The 9776-nt window shown below is 52.8% G+C and overlaps 3 protein-coding genes across 4 annotated transcripts; 2 read left to right on the forward strand and 1 right to left on the reverse strand.

The window, feature by feature from the left end:
* Positions 1–699: 699 nt before the first annotated feature.
* On the reverse strand, positions 700–2722 carry H257_12908 (hypothetical protein). Its single transcript, XM_009840288.1, has 3 exons — positions 1994–2722; positions 1667–1934; positions 700–1337 (listed from the first exon to the last, which is right to left on the reverse strand). Exons 1-3 carry the CDS (start codon positions 2676–2678, stop codon positions 824–826), a joined length of 1467 nt encoding a protein of 488 aa, XP_009838590.1. The 5' UTR covers positions 2679–2722; the 3' UTR covers positions 700–823.
* A 280-nt stretch (positions 2723–3002) lies between these two features.
* Positions 3003–4112, forward strand: H257_12909 (hypothetical protein). Its single transcript, XM_009840289.1, has one exon. The coding sequence runs from the start codon at positions 3031–3033 to the stop codon at positions 4057–4059; it is 1029 nt and encodes a 342-aa protein (XP_009838591.1). The 5' UTR covers positions 3003–3030; the 3' UTR covers positions 4060–4112.
* Positions 4113–4579: 467 nt separating this feature from the next.
* On the forward strand, positions 4580–9722 carry H257_12910. Of its 2 annotated transcripts, none has more exons than XM_009840291.1 (8): positions 4580–5166; positions 5274–7543; positions 7615–7776; positions 8111–8318; positions 8361–8668; positions 8753–8875; positions 8922–9116; positions 9177–9722. In XM_009840291.1, exons 1-7 carry the CDS (start codon positions 4635–4637, stop codon positions 9063–9065), a joined length of 3747 nt encoding a protein of 1248 aa, XP_009838593.1. In that variant the 5' UTR covers positions 4580–4634; the 3' UTR covers positions 9066–9116; positions 9177–9722. The 2 variants fall into 2 exon arrangements, with proteins under 2 accessions (XP_009838593.1, XP_009838592.1); XM_009840290.1 differs by having other exon boundaries at positions 8941–9116.
* Positions 9723–9776: the final 54 nt, after the last annotated feature.

Genomic DNA, 9776 nt, shown 5'->3' on the forward strand with positions numbered 1-9776 from the left:
CCAGGCCAACTTACGCCGTACAACCACCAGTTCATCACGATGCATACCGTATTAGGATGTGAAATGGGAGTACTATGCATCGTGTAGTCGTAGTGCGCCCTTGCCTTTCACGTACAGTGCTAAGGTTAGAGCAGATCACGAGTTGAAGGTATGGCATAGCTTTGAATCATTGGACAGAGCGACGACTACATGTACTGTAGCCTAACTATATCCCTAACGTTATATACATTACTCAGAGTAGATAATGTTAGTACTGTAGTGATCACGGATGGAAGGTCATGTATGTGGCAATAGCTCCTTCAGTTTCATTGCGTCAAGCACCTTGACATATTGACGTAAAGCAAGTTGTTTGCCAGAATGAAAACGGCAAACAACTTGTTTTACGAAAGTGCCAGTAAAACCACCTTCAACCAACCAATCATCGCATTAGATGAAGTAACTTTAAACAACGCACCCAACCGTTATTCAAGTTACTTTAGACATTATTTAAACCTGAAAATTTTTTAAACAATGAATTTAACCCTGGAATTGCCAAAAAAGGTGCAAAGCACAATACTTGTACATACTAGTAGTACAGTACTCCAGTACAGTACTGGAGTATAAACTACTGTACCAACTTTTCACAGAATTTTCTTGCTGCTGTGCGTGCATAGCTGCGGTGCATACAATTCATGCCTTCCACGCAGCGTCTCAGAATACTGCAACGTGTCGTGAACTGACTTTGACGTTACTTCAGAACCGTTATTACAACTATTTCGACATCAGTTACTCCGAACCGTTCCAACTCGCCTTTCATCCCTGCATCCTTGTCGTTCGTCCCTTATCAATGCGTCACATTCATTCCTTGCGAGGCCAACAGCAATGGCACCTTCTCCTCCGTCGCGTGGCGTCGCTTGCGCAAACTCCACACCACGAGTGCGAGGACGACAACAGCTGCCGCCGCCGCCGCAATGACAGGCCATCCCCACGACTGCTGCTGGTGTGGTGACGTGGCAGCGGGACAGACGAGGGTTTGGTCAACGCACACTTGGTCAGCCACCGCACACTGGTCCAAGTGTTGGACACACAGCATCCAACACTCGGTGCCGCCGTCGGGGATTTCGCTCGTCCGGATACACTTGAGCGACTGGCACATCTCCACGTCTTTCTTCATGTTGGGGGCATTGCAATGCGCCATACATTGGGCTTTGGTGGTGGACGGGTCGCTTTGGTTGGAAGGCGTCCAAATGCCCAAGGCGCAGCTCAAGTCGGACGCGAGTAAACTTCGACCGACGGGGCACCCCAGCGTGGCCAAGATCGTCCTGTCGTGATCGGTGGCGGGTTCGTTCAAGGCAAATCTGCCGTCGATTGATATTGATTGCCGCGTTAGGTACTTATAGTCGATTACAGTATTCGAAAGTGAGCACCAAATCGACACACAATCGATTGACCAATCAAACCCCATAATACAAATCAAGTGGCCAATCAAATCCACTCTTTGATCAATTCAACATTATTAGCATGTTACTGAAATAAGGGTGACACTGGACGATCTCTTTACATACAAAGGGCAGTACAAAGAGACATCGTTCAATATATTTGGCGAATCAGCACAAAAGTCCATATTGTGGGTAAAAGGACAATAAATATTACCAAGAGCAACGACTGCATAGTTCAAAGTCGGTACCTTGTCGATGCCTCGGCGTACGCTTGAAACGTGAGGTTGGTATGGGCCAGTGTGGCATCTTTGGGCAACAACAGCATGCGGCCGGCAAACATGCGGACGGCGGTGGCGGCTAGCGGCATTTGCATGGCGTGCAACACTGCAGGAAACGAGTGGCCATACGACCCCCATCGAGTGTAGCCTTCCCCAACCATCACCACGAGCTCGTCGTGGACGAGCCGAGGCCGAACTTGCGTGGGTACACCGTCCAACGACAATTGTAGAACCAGACCTACAAATATCATACTAGTCAGCACCTCAAGCGTTCGTGATTCAGTTCTGGCAACGTACCCGATGGTGCATCGGCGACAGCGTGGCCGTCCGTGGAGTGAAAGTAGAACGGAGCAGACGTGAGCAGGAACAGTCCATTGTCCGTGTGAAAGTCCAACGACATCACCGACGATGCAGCGGCTGTGGCCGGAAACGACGACTTCGAGGACGGGGACGTGTATCGGTGGACATGGTCCAAGTGCGCGCCGCGCACGACGGCGTCGAGCAACGAAGACGGCGGCGACTCCACAGTCTCCGAAAGCACACGCGCGAGTTGGAGGGACGCAGAATGAAGCACGTCCCCGTACGACTTGTGGGTCAAACTCAGCTGGGGACAGTGGACATCCAACACGGCGGAGTACCCGCCCACCGAGCCGTCCGCATGGGTGCTGATCGTGGTGCGTTCTGTGCCGTCTTGGAGCTGTTTATGCAGCAAGGCTTCAAGAGTCGGGTGATCTCGCATGCAAGTATACGCAGCTTGGACGTACGCGGCGCGGGACTCGGCAAAGGCTGGAACGCTTCGGAGCGCCACGATCCCATGCGTTTGTAGCGATTGAACTAGGCCAGCATGATCATGTGGAGAACTCAAGTCGTAAGAAGGAATCGTGAAGTTGGCATGATCCGGAGGAGCGTAGCTGCCTGTAGCAGTAGCGCTAATGGTCGTGACTGCAGCAGCAGCAGCGCAAAGAGCTCGACAAAGCACCATCGCAAGTGAGCGTGAGCTGTGTGTTTTTGCAGTGAACGATTCCGTATCTGCAATGTACTATTCGTAGCCCCACAATTCTGCACGTGGCAATATTCGTAGTCGTATGATTTTATAAAGTACGCAAATGAGATGGATTTGTAACTGGGGTGCCAAATACCATCAGCGGTTCAACAATTGCGGCAGTTGTTGTGAACCCGAATTCCATCGTAAAAGTACTGTACTTACCTTATACAAACTGGAAGTATCCGGATTGAGTTCTGTGAATGGACATTTCAGAGTTTCTTATTTAAATACTAGTACTCATTTATTTGATGGAATTGATTGGTTCAAGTTGGCGTACAACACGAACGAGATGGCGTTTTCAGCATGCTCGTCTGCGGCAGTCCGTGCGGCCCTCGCCAAAGTGTGTGCAGAGCTTGGAGCCAACGAAGATTTGTATCAAGTAGACATATACCGACGGTTGGCCCAGGAAGCCAAGGTACTGTACGACACCGAAAAGATGCGCGACCGCGTGCGAGAGCATCCGCTGACGGCCGAGATCTTGACGCAGCACCCGCAACTGGTAGACTTTAGCGTGGACGAGTCGTCAATGCACTGTGACGCAGACCGCAACATGGTCATGGATGGCACGATCACATTTGACCGCGCTGCATCGTCACTCACGAAATCCAGCGCCGCGGCCCAGGACCAGCAGCCGACCCAGAAGAAAGCCAAAATGGACCACGAACGCATGCAACTCGTGTACACGTATGAGCGTCGGTATGCCGGCGAGCAATTTGGCACCACCGTAACTTTTGCGGTGCACGTTGTGTTTGGCTATGGGCAGAAAGTGCCGTTGGTGCACTCTGCGTTTCGCACGTCTGGTCGATACCCCGTGAGTTATTACGCACGGCAGGCGGAGCAGCAGGAACCTGCCGACTCGAACGGCGACGAAGAAGAAACGGACGACGTGTTAGCAGGAGACGAAGGTAGTGATGCAGGTGACAACAATGTCCCTCGAAGCGACGAAGTAGATGGAGTCAGTGACGAGAATGGAGGCGATGGTGACGATGGCAGTGACGACGGTGACAACGAAGCCATGGACGTGCGTGTTTTGGGGGACGACGAGAAGGACTGGGAGTACGTGGAATCGTTTGAGTTTCAACAAGAAACTCTCGAGCAAGTATGTGCGTGGCTCGCGGAACCTAGTGCGTCGACAGCCGAGCTCACACCGCAGGACGCGTTGAGCTACGTGCTTGTCATGCCTTTTCACGAAGATGAGTTTGCCGTAGACGACCGGATATTCGACATTGTGTTCAACGAAGATAGTGATGACGACAGCGACGACGACAACGAAGGTCACGACGACATTGAAGTTGACGTCGTCGATGAACAGGACTAAATGGAATGTTATACTACTAACGTTATTAATAGTATACGTTAGAACTTTTCCATGGAACTTCCCTACCGGTACCGGTAATGAACTTCCTTCGCACCACCCTTTTCAAATGGATGGTGCGTGTGCCCAGGATATGGCGAAACCGGATGACGATGCTGAGGATAGGGGTGATGCCGATGCTGCCGGCTACAAGTACGAGGTCCGAGTACGTGTCGACGTCGATAGCAGGGATGCCGTAGGGTCCTTCATCCCACGACGATACCCAGGGACCAAATTTCCCAATTCTGCCCGATTCGTAAAACCAATCACAAATCTGGCCGCGAAATTTCATTGGCTGGTCCCATGCACCAAGTAAAAAGAAAGTGAATGTAGCCAATCAGCAGATGGCCAATGGGAGCGATCGATCGGTTTGGTCGGCGTGGGTCCGGAAATTTGTAATAATACAGCTCAATTATTAAAAATGCTGCTGTTATTATGCACTTTTTGACTCCAGGCGCTATCATTGGCTGCAAATTGAAACCGCCACGCCGATTCACTTCCGTTTCCACCACGTAGTTGCCGCCATCTCTATCTGGCGTATGGAGTCCTCTGTGGACACGTTGGTGTACCAAATGGAAGACGACGATCCGTCCATCAAGTACGACGCGATACGAAAACTGCGCGAGATTGCCGCTCAGTTGCCACGCCAGTCGACACCGCCGCCGCCGTTCCCGGTTCGCAATGCCCGCCGATTCCTCAACTGCGTCCGTCGACGCCTCCACGACATGGACAACCGAGTGGTGGTGGAGGCCTTGCTCTTAGTGTGCGACCTTATTCCAGTCCTGGGCACAGACAACAGACTGCATTTGGGTCAGATTGTGCTGCCGCCGTTGCTCACCATGCTCCCCCTTGACGAGGATTGGACCGATGACGTAGCGTTTCCCCACACTGCGCTGCATGTGTTATGGGTATACAGTCTAGATAGCAAGGATCTGAGGCCAGTGATGGACATTTTGATCAATCAAGGGTTGAACCATGACGACGGCGCCGTTCGGGAATCCTCGATTTTAGCCATCAAACACCTCATGACACTCAACGCGAAAGCCACACACCCGTGTGGGTTGGACTACGGTACGCATTCTATTTTAAGTCCCTCCCCCCTTCATGGAGAGAGATTTGGATGTGTATAGAACCCACTGTATTTGACATTCATGGATTTTGCTGCTGCGAGTGTGTAGGCATGCTAGTTGAAGTGCTGATTCCATCGATGGAAGACGACGAGGAAAGCACGGTTGTCGCGGCTGAAGAAACCCTCGGATGGATGCAAGGGCATGTCGGGAAAGACGGATTTGCCAAACTCACACAACGGCTCAACGGCCGAGACAAAGCCATCCTCGTGGAACACAAGCCGTTCATTGCCAAGTTCATGCCAGAAGGGGGGGGTTCCGACGACCATCGTTCCGACAAACAATTGCAATTCGACGTCGTGCCAAAGTGGATCGTCGACGTGCTGACGTCGCCCGCAGCGTCTGTCGCCGACAAACAGTCTGCGATGGACAACTTGGTGTCTGTGGTGTTGCACGCAAGTATTTTGGCCTGCCAATGGCCCGCCCTCTTGGCCTTCCTGCTCTCGTTGTGCGTCCACGTCGACCATCCGAGCATCGTGCACCCCGTTCTAGAATGCATCCGCCACATCGTACAAGCTGTCCAGCGGCTCGTGGCAACCGTCGAAATCTTCCCCGCCCTCGTCGAACTCTTCGCAGACATGCCACATGATGATATGCTTATGGACCTCCTGCAGCTCATGTTCCAACTCGACCAAGGCGTGTGCCTCAAACTCCTGCCAACATATCAGCACCACTCGTCACGTGTTCGAGAGCACGCGTGTCTTGTGCTCATCATGTTTGTCCTCCGCCACCCCACCGAGCCCCTGCCCGTGTCATCGATGGTGCTGCACATCGGCCGCCTTCTGTGCGACCCTAGCGTTCGGGTTCGCCAAGTGGCCATGGAAGTGTGCGCGGTACTCAAACACGTGTGCAACTTGGATATGCTTGCGCTGCTGCGCACCAACCAAGACGTGTACGCGGACGCCATCGATTGGCAGCTGCTCCAACGACGCCTGCAGCAGGCGTTCGTTCCAATCTTGACATCTCGTGGGTCTGTGTGCTTGGACCCAACCGCCCCAGTTTTGACATCGTCGTCGAGGTCAGAACCAGACTCCAACAGATCAAACCGATCACGCAATTGGGTACCAAAGGACAAAGAGGAGGGGGCCGCGTCCCCGTCGGTGGTGTCCTCGTCCGAGTCAGCGAAGCAACCCAGTGCCCAAGACATCGCCAAGAATCTCACGACTCTGAAACTGCGGTCGCTGCAGAAAAAGTCTGGCAAAGCCGCCGACGTTGCGCGATATGCAACTTCCACTCCCGTCGAAGCAGGGGCATATTTATCCACTGGTGAGCGCGAACATCACCTGCGCCTTCCACAAGGGGGCTCGTCCACCACCCATATGCACAATGACCACCAATCGATGATCAAACCTACGCCGTATTTTAATTTACCTCGACCAGTAGTAGACAACCCATCAGAATCACTGTCGTCGCCACGACACGAAAGCAACCCCCCACCACCGAAAACAATGTTGACTGGTGACGATCGTCCAATTAAACCCATGGGACGACAGCAGCCACATCAAGACAACGAGGGGGCTGCACCTACACCCAGTAGATTCCTCGACGACGACCACGACAGCAGCGACCAAGGCATGTACTACTACTCCCCACGAGCAACTACGACCACGACCACAAAGCGACACCTAAAACCTTCGTCATCATCCAACGACCGACCCATCAAGGTGCAGCATTCAGTGGAAGAAACCGTGGCAAAGCCATCGCGCGTTCCTGTCAAGAGAAACGTAAGGCCTCTTAACTCAAAAGCCCCAGCAGTGAGCAGCAGCACCGCCCCCAGAACTCCGAGCGCTCAAGATGCCGACAGCCTCCCCCCTGAAAATCCACTGGCCAACGACAGGCCGGTGGCGCCGCCGCGGGCGATGACCCTTGCGACCCGGAAACGCATCGAAGCCAAACAAGACAAAGATGCAGCCAACGCCGCCGTGGCTGCTACAGATGCTGCTGCTTCGTCGTCCGGGGGTGGAGGCTGGCTAAAGTCGGGTGACGAGCTGCGGATGGCGCTGCGGGCCGGCAAACAAGAGTACGTGCCCACCGCATCGTTGATGGACTACCCCCTGCCCGGATCGACCAAATCCGAGCTGGCCAAATGCGTCAAACTGATGCATGCCACCGACTGGGAAAGCAACTTTGAGGGGCTCACGGCGCTGAGACAAATCGCAGTGCACGCGCCAGACGCGGTCGCGGGGCAGCTGGCGCCGTTGGTCGTCGAAGTTGTCAAACAGATCAACAATTTGCGCTCCAGCATTGCCAAGAACGCAATGCTCGCCATTGAAACGCTGTGTGTGTCGTTGTCCCGGAAAATGGATGCAGAGATGGACACTGTACGTGGTCAATTGCATATATGTCGCGAGTTCACCATGTAAATCGTGGGGGTTGAGGTTGATATATGTAGGTGATGCCGCTGCTGTTGAAACGAGCGGCCGACACGAACGCGTTTTTGAGTGAAGCGGCCGCGTCGACCTTGGTGGCTGTCGTGCAAAGCTGTTCGGCGGCCAAGTTGCTCGCGTCGTTGCTGCCACACGCAGTGTCCAAGCACGCGTTGATTCGGAAACAGGTAATGTCCTTTTACCCCAACATTTGGACTTTTGTGCAGATTTGTCAAATCCTATCGATTGGTTCTTTGTATTGACCGTGGTATGTAAAAATGATCCAGTGTCTCACACGAATATTTCTGTCACACCCAAATATTGGTTAAAGAGTGAACTTGATTGGCTACTTGATTATTGATCTGGGTTTTGATTGGTCAATCGATATGCCTCCGATGCGCTGCACTTTCGATATTGAGCATCCCACTCCAACAATAGTATTACCATGAGACGTTGATTCGATGACAAAGTACGCGTTGAAACGAAAAAGGGGATAGAATAATTGTGTTCGTTGGCGTCCAGGTGGCGACGGTGATGGGAACCATTTTGATTGCCGAGGCGGCGGCCAGCCGCTTGGAATCGTACCGTGAACTGGATCGCGTGCTGTCGACCTTGTGTTCGTTGGTGGGGGACTCGAACAACGAAGTCCGTGACACCGCCAAGCCCACGTTGTTATTTTTGAAAACACAAAAGTACATTGATCCCGCCCGGCTAAAGCGCGCTGTGCCCAGTATGATCGATCCCGTCGAATACCCCTGACATACTACTTTAGGCGCCACGTTGATGCGCGTAGAGCAGGTGCTACAGACCTCGTCGATTGCAGATCAACCGGACAAGCAACCCAGACAAGCCAAGCCGCCCAAACCTCCACAAGTAGTCGACGTGAGGGATGGGAACATTCAGGACGAATTGGCGTCCATGTTGGTAGCGCTGGAGAGTTCCAACTGGAAGGATCGGTACGACGCCCTAGAAACATGCAAGCCATTTGTACACCAACACGCTGCCGTGCTGTGTCAATCTGGCAAACTCAACGTATTGTTTGACACGCTGAATAAACGACTTGACGACGGCAATGCCAAGGTACAGATCGTTCGTTCGTAAACCTACCCCCCCCGCATATTCCCTTGTGATTGCTTACAATCGTATATGTATGGGGGGGGGTAGGTGAGTTTGTGTGCGTTGGAGACACTTGTGGATATCATTCCGCCTCTGGGCAACGGTCTGGACGCCGTCTTGGCCAACTTGGTGCCCACTTTGACTCGAAATCTGGCGGCCAACAATCAAAAGGTTTGGCTCTACGTACAGTAGTAAAGTTAGTTTTCGTGCTCACTAGGTAGGCTATTGCTGGACAGGTGGCCCTTTTGGCAGACAAGGCGTTGGATCTGCTGTGCAAACATGTCGACGGAAAGCTCCTATGCCCGCCGTTTGTCGTGGCTGGTCGGGGGGCCAATACCCGAACCAAGCCCGGACTTATTGAAAAGATCACGCGACTCGCCATAATGGGTGCACCGTCGACGACCCTCACGCGGTGAGTTTGGCTTCGGATTTGTTGCCGAGGGGAATCACGGAATGAATGGATGGCTTGTAGACACGTGCTGCCGATGGCGTTCGACCTGATGAAGGAGAGTAAAACGGATATTCGAGACGCAAATCAAGGCCTCTTGCGTGCGCTTTATGCTACCATGGGGCCAGCGATGCTCGATTCTGCATACAAACTGCCCAAGACGCACCAAGATAAACTTGGCCAAGTGCTTGGAGTGCGCTTGTAGCCGAGACATGGACCCGATATCGTTATTGTACGCAATGCAACAATAGCAAGGTTTTATGAAGAGCCACTTATGCTTGCAGTGCTGTGTATGTAGTGTATGTAGTAGCTAGATGATGGTCGTGGTGGCGATGCGGTGGTGTACCAACATGATTGAACAAACGACAATATGTATTCAAAACTGGTTTATATGCAAAATGCAACACATTCGACGAAAGTCAAAAGTGACTAGTTAGTCGAGGGACAAGGCGTCGACGTGGGTGTCATGGTCGGTGTGCGAGTCGTCGTAGGACGCGACGTACTCGTCGTATAAGGAGCAGCCGTCGTCACAACAGGGGTCTTGGTGGTGGTCACAGGCGCCTTAGTGGTCGTAGCAGGGGCAGCCGTGGTGGTCACAGGCGCCTTGGTAGTCGTGGCAGGGGC

The sequence above is a fragment of the Aphanomyces astaci genome, assembly GCF_000520075.1.
Source record: "Aphanomyces astaci strain APO3 unplaced genomic scaffold supercont1.43, whole genome shotgun sequence".
NCBI lineage: Eukaryota > Oomycota > Saprolegniomycetes > Saprolegniales > Verrucalvaceae > Aphanomyces > Aphanomyces astaci.

Coding starts and splice junctions, on each gene's coding strand:
- H257_12908 (XM_009840288.1), bottom strand. CDS start 2,678: ATGGTGCTTTGTCGAGCTCTTTGCGCTGCTGCTGCTGCAGTCACGACC. Junction 1,935..1,993: donor TGTCGCCGATGCACCATCGG/GTACGTTGCCAG, acceptor TGATATTTGTAG/GTCTGGTTCTACAATTGTCG. Junction 1,338..1,666: donor TACGCCGAGGCATCGACAAG/GTACCGACTTTG, acceptor AATCGACGGCAG/ATTTGCCTTGAACGAACCCG.
- H257_12909 (XM_009840289.1), top strand. CDS start 3,031: ATGGCGTTTTCAGCATGCTCGTCTGCGGCAGTCCGTGCGGCCCTCGCC.
- H257_12910 (XM_009840290.1), top strand. CDS start 4,635: ATGGAGTCCTCTGTGGACACGTTGGTGTACCAAATGGAAGACGACGAT. Junction 5,167..5,273: donor CCCGTGTGGGTTGGACTACG/GTACGCATTCTA, acceptor GCGAGTGTGTAG/GCATGCTAGTTGAAGTGCTG. Junction 7,777..8,110: donor ACGCGTTGATTCGGAAACAG/GTAATGTCCTTT, acceptor GTTGGCGTCCAG/GTGGCGACGGTGATGGGAAC.